The 13377-nt window shown below is 43.6% G+C and overlaps 1 protein-coding gene across 1 annotated transcript in view; it reads left to right on the top strand.

The window, feature by feature from the left end:
* Positions 1 to 13377, top strand: part of MEGF11 (multiple EGF like domains 11) — a 207338-nt gene that overhangs the window by 171302 nt on the left and 22659 nt on the right. The window contains exons 16-20 of the mRNA XM_067305228.1: positions 1090 to 1218; positions 3507 to 3635; positions 4327 to 4455; positions 6915 to 7043; positions 7185 to 7418. Coding sequence (XP_067161329.1) covers positions 1090 to 1218; positions 3507 to 3635; positions 4327 to 4455; positions 6915 to 7043; positions 7185 to 7418 — 750 coding nt within the window. The remainder of the gene's footprint in view (positions 1 to 1089; positions 1219 to 3506; positions 3636 to 4326; positions 4456 to 6914; positions 7044 to 7184; positions 7419 to 13377) is intronic.

Genomic DNA, 13377 nt, shown 5'->3' on the forward strand with positions numbered 1-13377 from the left:
CTGGGTGGAATAGACCCTGATTTTTTTAGGGTGCAGCACATCTGTTTAACAAATCTCATTCAAACATATATTTAATTAATAGAATCCATCAGCTGCAGCCCAAGTGAGCACTTACTACAGTAACGGGTTCCTGGAGATGAACAGGTGGATGGGTGCTAAAAGACAAACATGACTTTTCAGCAATTGGGTATGTGCTTTCTTGGGGGACTAGTCTTCCTCCAGGCTTAGATGGTGAAAACACTCGGGGAAGTAGCACTCGTGCTCCTGGTTCACTCTCCAATGACATGATTTGATTCGGTGGGATGCTGTGAGCCTACCCCCCACTGACATTGCTGAGAGGTGAAGATCTTCGGCGATGCCTTGTGTATTTAGTGGCAAAAGGCACATTCCTACCTCCCCACCATCTGATCCAGAGGAAACCAGGCCGGCAATGAGGTAGACACATGATACTTCAGCCTCGTGACAGGCCTGAACCTCTAGTGACAGCCATGATAGTAAGAGTCTCTGTTGCTCTTCATCTTTGTGAGACTTCTTTGCTAGGCTGATATTTAGCCCAAACCGTTCCTTTCCTGCTTTTGTTGCTCTCGTTACTGAGGTTGCAATCCTGTGAGCCACTGCAGAACCCAGGCTCAGGGATTGCACCGAGGGCCCCCCTTGGCCAAGTCCCCACATCAATCCCTTCTCGACGCTTGCTTGTGTTTGCTGCTCTTCTCCGTCTTCTTCCCAACTTACCGTTCTCTTCTCTCCTGGTAACCCCCATCCCCTGCCTTGTCTCTCCTCTTTTCATCCTTCCATAATGCCCTTCAAGAATTGTAATCTTCTAACTATATTCGATGCATTTTCCAGCAGAAATATGGATTCCAAAGTGACTTTTTTCTGTTAATGTTTTTATGCCTGAAATATAAGCAAAGCAAAATAGACTTGAATACTTTCTGCCTTTTACTTCTTTCCTGTAAGAATTTTGCCCGCTTGGCTTACGCAAGGAAAAAATGTCATAATTACTTTTATCTCTAATCACTAAATGTTAAGTCCTATGACTTCCTAATATTCGTGACCAAGAGCCTTGAGTAAACTGCCTTGTATTTCCAGTCTGTCCCGGTGGCAAGTACGGGAAGAACTGTGCTGAGGACTGCCAGTGCACCGAGAACGGCACGTGCAACCCTATTGACGGATCGTGTCAGTGTTTCCCAGGCTGGATAGGAAAGGACTGCTCGCAGAGTAAGCAAAGCAATTTCTCCCGTTGAGTGTTTTCTGAAATTCAAAGAGAGACTCCAGGGAAATCCCTAAAGTATTACAGCAGCCAGTGCCTTACTCTCTTTATAGCTTTTTTCTTTTAATTAATCTAAGTTAACTTTGGGTTGAATCAGTTTCTGCATTTGAAATTTGCAGAAGCAGTTGCTAGCTTCTATTACAGGAAAGGGAGGTCACAAGCTCTTATCAGAAAAGAAAGCTCCATGCTCCCTTTTAATTTCTAGCTGGATTCTCTTTTATTTTTTTTTGAAATCATTTTCTTTCGGCTGTTACATTAGAAATTATTAACCAGTAAATGTTTTCATGTACCAAGCCCATAGAATTGAGAAATTAGGCAGCTGAAATACTTCTATTAAATATAATTTAATTGTAAAAGTCAATGTGGGCTTGAAGGGATGCAGAATTTCTTCTTGAAAATTGCCCAGGTAGAAGATTGGCATTTGCTGATCCCAGAGTGTCATTTCCTGAGAGCATCCCTTAATTGAAGATAGATCACAGAGGGAAGCAATATCCTATCATTCAGAAATGTTACTTCATATTCAGGATACAACTAGCATATTAGACAGCATTCCAGAGTAAAATATATTAAACTTCAAGTGATAAAGTAGGAATCGGATAAAAACAGACGGCTGTAATTTTGCTTTTATTGTGTGTCTTCCACAGGCAGAATATTGCTGTCACTCAGAAAAAAAAAGGGGGAAAGAAAAAAAGACAGAAAGCTGCACAGATTCCTCATTATATTTAGCCACGTAATTGGGAAATGACTGTTAGTTTCTGTTAACCTTGAAAAAAAATGAGTTTTTTGCTTGCTGTGTGAGGCAGGCCGGTTCAACAGCAACAATTTCCAATTTAGGCAGAAGGACGTGGTGATAGCTACTTTGTGTTTTGGACACTCGGAGTAGGAACCTCACTGTTTCCTCAGTTACCTTCTTGTAGGGGAAGTGTACATCTCCCACCAGGAACCTGGCCTCGCGCCCGGCCCCTGCCGGTGCCTGGCCTAGGTACCAGAGGCAGCGCTGAGCTATTTCGGTCAGGCCACTCTGTGCACCGGTTAACCTGGGATGACCGAGAGATGGAGCTGCAAAGGAGATAATTTTAGCTCCAGTTCCAGAGCCAGCCCTGGAGATATTCACAGACCCTGCGGCTCTTACGTACAAAGGCATTGTCGATGTGTTTCGGGTTGCTTGTAGCACAAATACGTTAGGCCAAATCCTGTTCGGGTTGATATTGTGCGAGTTCAGTGACCTTTTGTTTGATTTACGTCATGGCAGAATTTTTGCTATTCATTTTGGCTTTAGATATGTCTGTCATATGCCAGAAACTTGCATTTATTGTCAGAATTGGAGCCAATGGCACGCATCGGAATAGGCACTGTTTCTGTACTTTCAGGTTTCCTGGGAACCATGCCTTATTAATTCATGTCTTTAATAGGAAGCAATGGAAAGTGCTTTTTAAAGCAAAAATATAGTTGTTATATTGAAGGGTTATCATCATTTTGGATCTTTTAGTCTGGCACTAATAACTGTGTAACTTACTGCATTCATTTTTGGAGGGCAGCTTAAAATAACTTTTGAAAATGTATTAATGTTGTACTTGTTGAACTATATAATAGACCTGGAGATTTTAATTTAATATTAGCCCCATCAACAAAAGCAATCTGATTTTGCGGATGGGAATTCATACTGATAATAAGTTTTCTTTACATTTTTACGTAATTTGAGTGGCGCTCTATACTTCAAATGAATGTGGTAATTTTAGTAGTTGATTGCATAGCAAATGTAAACCATGAATAGCTGTACTTTTATGCGAGAATTCCAGAATATCAAAAAGAAAATTAAATTACTTCCATATCTTAAAACCCTGTCTAAATTGTCTTCGCAGATAATGCCAGTAAGGCAGGGAGAGTGGATAGAGCACTTAGAGTAATGCACTGTCTAGGGTCACTGTTTCAGTGGCTCTCGGCGCACACAGGCACCCGATCTTGCAATCTGATCTATGTGGGGAAAAAAGTCCTTGGGCCAGGGTTTGACAGCTGGGGTCAGGCTGCAGGTTTGCAACCTGGCAGGGCGAAGCAGCGAGCGGCTCGGAAGAAGCGCTCATTGCCGGGAAATCGCTGCGGCGATGCTAAGCTCTGCAATGCGAAGTCCTGCCTTTGCTGGGGTCTCCCAGGTTCTGTCTTTATTGTTGGTCCTCTGCAGCACCAATGCGGTATCATTGCTTTTTTGTCAGCTGACAAATCTTTTTTATTTTCCTAGCTTGTCCCACTGGTTTTTGGGGCCCTGATTGCTTTCATTCATGCAACTGCCACAACGGAGCAATGTGCAGCCCTTATGATGGAGAATGTAGATGTACTCATGGTTGGACTGGGCTCTACTGCACTCAGCGTAAGCCTTTCCCAGACACTATTCTGCCAGGGAATCTGTCAAAGTGTGTGCTGCTACCTCGTGTCTGTTCCAAATATTGCAGCCCTGCCTGCTAAACCACCCGCTTAGTGCTTGTGAATAACTTCTGTCATCATGGTGAAAATAGTCCTGAAGCTTTGCAGGGTTTTTTATGCTGTTCCAATCAGTGAAGGAGAAAGCAATTATTCAGATTATTGATTCATTGTCATAATTTGCCCAGGCGTTGTCGCTGCTTGTTAAAGCCCCGCTATATGAGAGCTGATGTAGGAAAATGTTTGGTCCTACTGGGGCCAAATTATCAGCCCTGTGTGAAAGAGGAGATCAAATTCTGGGGAGCCCTCTCATTTGCAAGTAATTGGTTGCTATTTGGCCTTTAAGGCGGTTTCCGTTTAGCCATCTTCTTTCACTTCCTGAAAATGCAGTTTGTATAGATGGGTCAAATTTGCTTTTTTCTGAAACACTTAAGAGGCAATTCTGTAAGATATGAGAAACACTACTTCAAGAAAATTGGCTGTCATAGTATCTCTGCGTTTGGATGATCAAATAAATGTTATTAAATATACAGAGGCTGAAAATACATAGATTTATAGGTCTACATATTTTGTGCTGTTAATGTATCTGAGTTTGTGTTTCAGTTTATTTCTTAGTATCTCCTTATTCTAATTCCTGAAAGGTTGCCCGGCAGCTTTTTATGGAAAAAACTGTGCCAATGTTTGTCAGTGTCAGAACGGAGCAGACTGCGACCACATCACGGGGCAATGCACATGCAGGACGGGATTTACCGGCAAACAGTGTGAGCAAAGTAAGTAGCAACATTACTTCATTTTTGCATTTCTCCTGTGGGGGCTTTCTTTCAGAATTCCTTGCAGAAATAACAGACTTAAACCGTGCACAATTAAACTTGAAGGAGATTTTCTCAAATCAGCATACGCTGTGTGTGTCATCGAAAATGGGTTCCTGGAGGAAGGACTCTCAGATGTAAGTCGGTATTGCATGTGGTTGAGGGAAGCGTTTGTACCTGGCTGTGAGTTTCTTTATTTTATTCAAGCTGGCACAGCCAGTTTAATGCTCCATTGAGAGAGATGGAAGAAACAGCCTTTCCTGGGATGGGGTGGGAGAATCACATCCAGGAATTCCTGCACTGGAATATGGGCTCCCTGCTTTACGCATTTTCATTCTTCACCCTCACCCCATTGAAGTTCCAGTAAATTGTACATCTCACCGAGCAAGCACTGCTTGGCTTCTGCTGGCATTACTAAAGGTAATGACTAAGCTCCTCCAAACGCTACCAGCAACTGCATCTGTATGTTGGAAGCAAATCAGCCAGCTGGACCCGCGGGGCCATGCAAGGCCCTGCGGGCCGAAGAGCTGAGCACCCCTCGACTGGAGTTCATTTACAGTGAAAACAGATCAAGGAAACAGTTGTTGTTTGTCATTTTTGGAAGGATGTACGTTTAACTTCAGTAGCGAGGCAGTGAGGAGAATGAACTTTGGTTACCTATGCAAGGATACCGGCATATCTTATTGTAATTGCTGTCAGTGTCTTGCTGGTATATTTAGCATGCTGTGCCAAACAGCTTCTTTTAACAACAAAGAATTAGGGTAGTGGAACTGTATGCGCCGTAGCTGAATGATTACTTGTTTGTCTAATGCAGTAAATCAAAAGAAAATTCTCACACACTTACTTTGACTCCAAACAGAGGGTGAAATTCATCTCACCTTACCATGGCATTAATTCCACAGTTTTGGGTTTTTGTGGGTTTTTTTGGCAGTAGGGTAATACAATAACATTCCTGCTGAATTTGCAAATAAAAGGCCTGCCTCAAAGCTTCTTAGCTGTAGCTTACTCCATGGATCTTTATCTGTACATATAAGAAAACTCAAGAACATCTTTTCTGTTTGTACATCCTTGCACTCAGTAAAGCATGTGGCTCAGGAACAAGTTTGCGTGCTCATGTGGGGATTATATATGCCACCTCTGTAAGTGGCCAACTTACTGTTGCCTTGCATACATCCTTACTGCAGCCGTGCAGAAAGCAGGAATGCAAAAAGTTCTGTAATAGGACTGCATCATAGCAGATTTGATACAAGAAGCTGCATATATAATTTGACTTCTCTACAAAGCATAAGGTTTTCTCTTCCATCAATGTATTTATTTATTTGCTTTTCTACTCTTTAATCTAAAAGTAGCTATTCATTAAGACTCCCTCCTCCTTTGAATCCTGCTGGATGGGCAGTCATACTGCATTTCAGATGAAATGCCTAAATGCAGACATCATTTCTGTGGTGCATTCCAAAAATGTAGGCCATCTTCATTTTAAGTATGCTGCAGATTAATATCAGACTAAACATTGATTGAAATAATTTTATTTTTCCTCATTTGGGAATCTGCATGTATAAGAAAGGGACTTAATTTTATATTTAACTTTATAATACAAATCATTATACAGGCACTGGCTAATGTTCATTGCTTGTATTCCAAAGAAACATAGCAAGTGACATTCAATAAAGTCTCTTTTCTATAGAAAGAAGTAGGAGTTGCCAAAAGTTGTTTCTTTCAATTTGTTATTGAATATTGCCTCAAGAAGTTTAGCAAGTTGCCGACAGATTTATTGTAATAGCCCATCATGGTAATTGTATGAATAAATTTCTCAGCTGGCTATTCAATCATTTTGTCTGTGATAGAAATACAGGAATCCTAATATAGAAGCAGAGCAAACCAAACCATGCAGATGCTCAGTTCTCTAATTCCATCTACAATGCTGTATTCGTGTTCCAGCCCTAGTGGAGATAATTCTGAAAGTATGTGGGCTTCCGTGGTGAAAGTACATTGTGTTTCATATAAATGTACATTAAAAATTACATTTGCAAACCCCCATTATAAAAATCTGCTGACTTGGAGAATGCTATGCTCTTTCAAGATGTTGTCTACAACTTCTGACCTTATGCTCTGTTTACTTCTGTATGTTTAAAATATATATCAAGTCTTTTTAAGTTTCTGTATGTATTATTGATTTCATCCTTATGAAGTCTTGTATGACATTTCCAGAAAGGAGGCTTAATAAGTAGTACCCCAAACTGTGAATGAAGTACATTTATCTCCTGCTTTAAAAGAATAATCTAATAGTATGGGTGTTATCCTAGCCGCACTGAAACCAGGGAGACCTTTTGACTGACTTTTCCTTGGGCAGGATTTCACCCTCTATTCCCTTCCCCCTCCCAAAATAGGATTCTTTCCAATCTTTTTCTTTGGCTTCCCAGAGTGCTCACCAGGAACATTTGGTTATGGTTGCAAACAGCTGTGTGAATGCATGAATAACGCTACATGTGACCATGTCACAGGTACTTGCTACTGCAGCCCAGGCTTCAAAGGAATCAGATGTGACCAAGGTACAGTGCCATTCTATGTGCTAAATCTCTCTCACCCTCTCTCTCTTTTTTTAACAATGGTGAACTTGCTTTAGAAAAGAAGTATTTGAAAAATGAAATGTGCGATTCAATTTACAGTGTGTTATGAATTACTTTTAACAGCGGCTCTTATGATGGAAGAATTAAACCCCTATACTAAAATTAGCCCTGCTCTTGGATCAGAGAGGCACTCAGTGGGAGCAATCATTGGAATTATTATTCTCCTTCTAATTATTATGGTCTTGCTGGCACTGTTTGTGTGGTATCGACGGAAACAGAAGGAGAAGGGCCATGACATGCCAAGTGTATCTTATACTCCAGCCATGAGGATGACTAATACAGATTACTCGCTTTCTGGTAAGGGTCTTTTTATGTTAATCAGATCTGGACTCATATTGCTGTATGTTGGGGAAATATAAGCTTCTGTGATGTATAACATGCAGTATAGAGCCTCAAAAATAATGACACTTCCATTTCTCCCCCCAAATACCATGATTTTTTTAACACTTAACAGGGACAGGAAAGCAAATGTAACTTAAAACTGCTGTAAGTTGCTTCATGTATGAACGATTATTTACAGGCTATAGGATGTCCTAGGCATGACATATGCTGCATGCAGTACAGAAACTCAGGTTCTTGTCAGCTGCGTCCTTGTTGCCACATGGAAAAGCTTCCCGTTGTGGAACCTGCAGGAGCAGACTTTTTTGCTTGAAGAATGGGGTTGACTGGGTTACTCATAAGGTTTTATTTTCTTCTGTTTTGCAGTTTGTGATTTGAGCCCTCCTATTAGTTGTTGCTTTCTTCTGTGCACAGACCAATCCCCATAGTCTGGACAGCTGGTGTGAGTTTTCTTCACAGTAGCTGATGAAGGCCAGAGAGGGGAAGAGAAAGGCTATGATATGATAAAAGTTGATCTTTAAGGTCAGAAAACATACTAAGATCATATTTCTTGCTTGTTTCTATCTTCTGCTACTGCTATGGAGGACAGCTTCTCTTGACAGATTAGCTAAACTTTGGAGGTGGTGATCTCCTATTTAATGCTGTCATTCTTTGCCATTCCTCTATGGATAGTATCAAATAGCATGCTGGATACGACATGGCTTTACTTCTTTCTTCATTCGTGATTCCTCCAACCTGTCTCTAGTGGGGATCTCCTTGTGGGTTGCTGCCCTCTGGCTGCACTGTGCTCCATGTCCCCCTGAACGGCTGCAAGGCTGGATCTGTAAGTCTGAGGAACACAGGCTTCTGGTGCAGGCAGAGGCTGGCCCAGCACCTACACTTCCCAGTCTTTTCTTCTTTCTAGTCCAAATGTTCCTGAGGCCCCACCACTTGTTGCTGACTCTGACTTGGCTCCTGAGCCAACTTGGAGCAATGTGGTGGGCAGCTCTGTTCCCTGCTTGGGATGAACTGGGAAGGAAGCCTCTCTTGCTGAGCAGATGATATCATGGCCTGGCTACAACTGGGACTCGATCAAGTAGGTTCTGTCATGGCACCGTGACTTCCATCCTCATAGCAGGGGCATGATTTCCTGTGATGGAATATCACACATCAGGTGCTCTCTTCTCAACACTGCTGCCTAAACTCGTATTTAGACCTCTCAGGCTTGTAATAGAGCATCCCTTCTTCTGATAACTACAAAATGGAAGGAAAAAAAAAAAAAGACATCAGCCTTGGACCTTGTCCCACTGCCTCTTGGTTTTGAATTTTAGTTTTACAGGCCCTTGCTTAAGCTGCCCATTTGAGTAAGAAAATTATGAAAGTGTTGCCAAAGAGGCAACACTGATTCCTGGCTATTACCAGTACATTTTTGCCTGAAATTTGTCACATCAACATCATTTGAAGAGCCAGACCATGAACATGCAAAAGACAACTGTGGCACACCTCAGCAGCAGCAAGGCTTTCAGATCCAAGACAGAAGATAGCCACAGGCATGGAAAAATGTTCTGGACTTCTCGGCCATTCATTTCTTTCAGGTCAGCACTTTATACATTTTTCTGCAAGACCTCCTCTACCTTATTTGTTAGTGTGCTTTTCTAGTTAATGTAAGTGGGACACAGCATCTTTAAGAGGCACAACTTACAGGGGAGGACTGCTGCTGAGTTTGGGAGCTCTTCCTGAACAGAGTAATTGAACTTCTTCATTCAAGCAAGGGAACAAGAATTCCTCAGTTGTTTTTTCTCTGTATTTAGTTGTGAACAGAGACTTCACAATCAACCTGATGGTGTCCCAGTTTCACACTCTTCAAGAAGTCCAAAGAGAGGCTAATGCTGAAAACAGAAACTCTCATCCTTCAGAGTTAACAGGGGCAGATGATTTTTCTCCCCAGCCACTGAGACAAAGCCATTATGTTCGATGTTGGTAACCCAGGACCATCCTTGCAGGTTATGCGTTTGCAGGCGCTGTCTCCCTGTACTACGTTCTTTGCGTTCCTTTCAGGTGCAGCCACCTGTCCCCAAGTTCCTTATGCCATGTGACACTTAAGCACTTGAAACAGAAAACATTCTGGGGTTGACTGAGTTCCTGGATACATCAAAATATCCGAGGGATCACATCCTCCAGCTTCCCTAGAATCTGGGATCTTTTCTGGTCTTTGGGGAATGACAGGGAGTTTAATTCTTGCAGCTGTGTCATTGCTGCTCTGTGTCAGCTCAGTCTGTGCAAAGGCTGAAGTGCCAGATCCTTGCAATCCCAAACAGCACCAGGTGAGTGTTGATCTCTAGGCTTCTCTAGAAAGAAACTGGATACCATTTCCTTCCAGTTCATCTCATTCAGTGATGGGGATCCTGAGATTAGGCCTTTTTTTTCCTTCTTTCTTTCTTTGTGCAGCCCTTGTAGCAATATAATTTCTATCACTCAGGAAGCTGCAGAGAGTGGGATCAGCCATCTCTTTCCAGAAGTCACAGGAACAGTTTTCTTCCTATCCCCTCCCTTGACATATTGGGCTATCTGAACTTGCAGAGGAAGACTAAGAAGTTAGAAACCACTCTGTTCCATCTTCATTTCTTTATAAAAAGTCTTCTGATACGACATTGTTTTAAGTTTTGATCTTAGTTTTGGAGGGGAATTACAAATTCTAGACAAGAGCTTCTGAAAACTCCTTGCCAAATTCTGACTGTTCTCCAGTACATTTTCCTGCCATAACTTTCTACCCATCAGTAACCTTCCCAACTTTGGCCTTATCAATGTGGTTTTCAGCCTTTCCCTCCCTTAGAGCAGAAAGGCAGTAGAAGGTGCTGATAGGCAACTTCCCAATCAGAGAAAGGGGAGATGGAAACTGAGAGGAGAGCACAGATGGAAAACAGAGACTCATAGCACGGCTGAATGGCAAGAAGAACATGTGTGTGTATGAGAGCGTGTGTACATTTATGTGTTGCAGAGGACACTGAAGGAGACTCAGTATTACCATAGGGGTTACAGGGATGTCAGTCTTAGCCTGGAGTTTTCCGTGCGGATTAGGGGCAAAATACTATGCAGATGTATTTGTACAATAAATACAATGCTATGCAAAGCCACAGACTTCAGGGGGAACTCAGCCTGAGCAATGACTGCAAGATCAAGCCCTGTATGGGCCGTAACAGTGTGGCTAAGCTGAAAAGCCACTGTTGTTACTGTGCTCGTTTCTTCTTACGTGGTAGTGTAGTCGTTGTTTCTCAGTAGAGTCACATGTGCACGTCCCTAGCTCCTGGAGGCACACAACGATTGTGTAATTTCTTCCAGCACATTAATTTATTTCTGGAGGATGTTTTCGGTCTTTGAGTCTCCAGCTCTTCTGATGCTGATAATCCATGTGTATGTATGAGAGAGATTATAAGAAAGGGGGAATCCCCTAAGCAACTTGTAGACTCTTTTGAAATTGTGGATGAAGGATGTGGCAGCAAAACACATAGTCTGCCCGGCAAGCAATGGGAGAGAAAACCGCCCACACAGGGAGAGCTTAACCACAGCACAAGAAGCTGAGGCAGCCTTTCCCCAGTAAGCCTGAAAGCAAAATGATGCTCACCAACGTGGCAACGATACGCCCACATCCAACAGAGAACTTCAAGGCACAGGTTGTTTAACTCTATTCTCAAGAAGATTGGGACAGAGGGGTTTACTATGCAGTAGTGCTGGAGAGTAGCAGAAATTTCTTTTGAGGACCTCGGTTTGGGGCTGAAGTGATGCTTGAGGTCTTAAGCAGTCTTAAACTTTCAGATGTGGGTGAATCCTATGTCAAGAACCGCAAACAAAGCAAAGCAGGATACAAATAGAGTGTCATGGGTTCTATAGAGCACTTCAGCCTAGGTAAACCTCCTACGGATATGATCTTGCAGATGACGTGTAGTGGGAGGTGGTAGAGTGAACACTCCTGCTCAGGGTCGCCCCACTGACACTCTGTATGAGTGGAGCATATCTACAAAAAATCACTGCCTGGAGGAAGAAGAAAACAATGCCATTTTGTAGCTTGAAATATCTGGGTTTTATATTGATTGGAGAGTGCTTGCTTATTCCTTTATTTTTTTTATGGTTTGGCCTCAATGCCTGATTTCCATCTACACTATCCTGCTCCCACACCAGGATCTGAACGGCTGCTCTTGGAGTCGCCTCACGATACAGCATCTCTGTCTGGAGCAGAAGCTCAGTCTTTCAAGGCACAGAGCGCTCTCGCCTTAATCCAGACTTCATGGGATTTGCACTGCATTGAAACGTAGCAGGTGTTAAACCACTTCCCTTCACTGGGTCTGGAGTGCAACCTGAGGCTTGGGGGGCTCACGGCAGGCGTCTGTCATCATGGATCCCTTCACAGGATTGATCTCTCCGTGTTAACATTAACTTATCCCTTGTTTTGTTCTTTTTGGTCTTAAGTTAAGTCATTCTCCTTTTTTTTAGTCATTTAAATCTTTTGCGTACTGTTCAGAACAGAATAAAATTCTCTTTTTTTTTTTTTAATTGGGGATAGCATTAGGTTTGAACTTGATGTATTTCCAGCCAGCGGTTATAAGAGCTTCATGAATAAATGTGTAGAAAATGGACTGTGCTACCAAGGTAAATCAACCTATGTGGGTACTTAAGTATCAGCCAGATGGAATTGGACTGGAGGAGTAATTCTGAATAGATGCACGCAATGAAGGAGGAAAAGATTTGGGGTGATTCAGAGTTGTGTACGAGCGCGGATTCGTTAATTCAGCACTGTGCTGCCCAGTAAGGCAGTCCCGTAGACTTTCCCTTCGCCTGGTTTTGGGTGCACAGGCAAGCCACTGCCAGATAAGCTGGGTGTGAGCTGGTAACATGTTGGCTGCCTCCCTGTCGGTGCCCGCAGGCACCCTCTTATCTTGCAGCAGCCGCGGTGGGACCTACCCCTGTCTCCTCGAGCTGCTCCTTTGTGCCCACTGCTGGAGGGGGCTTGACAGATAAGGGACGGGGGAAGACGGAGCTGGCGTGGCTCGGATGCAAACGCTCACCTACGGAGCAGGAAGGCATGGATTTGCGTGTCCATGTTTATCCGGGGCTGCAGGGCGCGAGGAGCGGGGACGAGCTCTGCTCTCCTGGTGGGCAGTGGGTCCCCAGGCGGCAGGTCGGAGCTGCCTGTGAGCAGCTGTGTTTGCGGTGGCGTGCGCTGACGGCTGCGCAGGGGTGCCAGCCTGGCTCTCATGTACAGCCCCCGGGGTAGCTGCTGCTTGTTAATTCTATTGTAAATACCACCGAGTTATAGTTCGGAGATGGCACGGTCCCGGCAGGCCGTGCAGTCTCCCCGGCTGCTGCCTCGGGCTGAAACACCCATCCCGAAAATCGCTCCAGAGCAACCTTGCATGGATGAGGGCGCAAACCCAACCTCGCGCATCAGTGTCGGAGCACCAGGTGATGGTTACTGCAGGGACTAGCGCAAAGGAGTCAAATGCAAAGAGTTTAGACCAAAAACTTATCCTGGTCTGAGGTATTTTGTTAGCAGTAACGTTGGGAAAATAGCTAGAACTAAAAGGTCCTGCAGTTGCTACACAGGAGAGACGACCTCAGCGTTGCTCTGTGGGTCTCGGCAAGGAGAGACGCTCGGTCAGCGATGCGCGTGTGCGTGCAGCTTCCCGTCTTAGCACTGTGCCCCAGCACTTCGGCAACAGGCACCCTGCAGATAAACCCACTGACTCGAAACAGGATATTTTGCAGTAAATTAAACTAAATCTAGATCTCCACAAGATGTCAGCAAAGCAAAGTGCATGTTCCCATGAATGCAATCGCAGAATCGGAGGAGCAAAGGGCAGCGGGAGGGCTGAGGCCATCTGGACACGTCTTTGTCCTTCCTGACCGAGCTGCTTTTAACCTTTATTAAAGATCGCCGGCGCTG

The sequence above is a fragment of the Apteryx mantelli genome, chromosome 15 (assembly GCF_036417845.1).
Source record: "Apteryx mantelli isolate bAptMan1 chromosome 15, bAptMan1.hap1, whole genome shotgun sequence".
NCBI lineage: Eukaryota > Metazoa > Chordata > Aves > Apterygiformes > Apterygidae > Apteryx > Apteryx mantelli.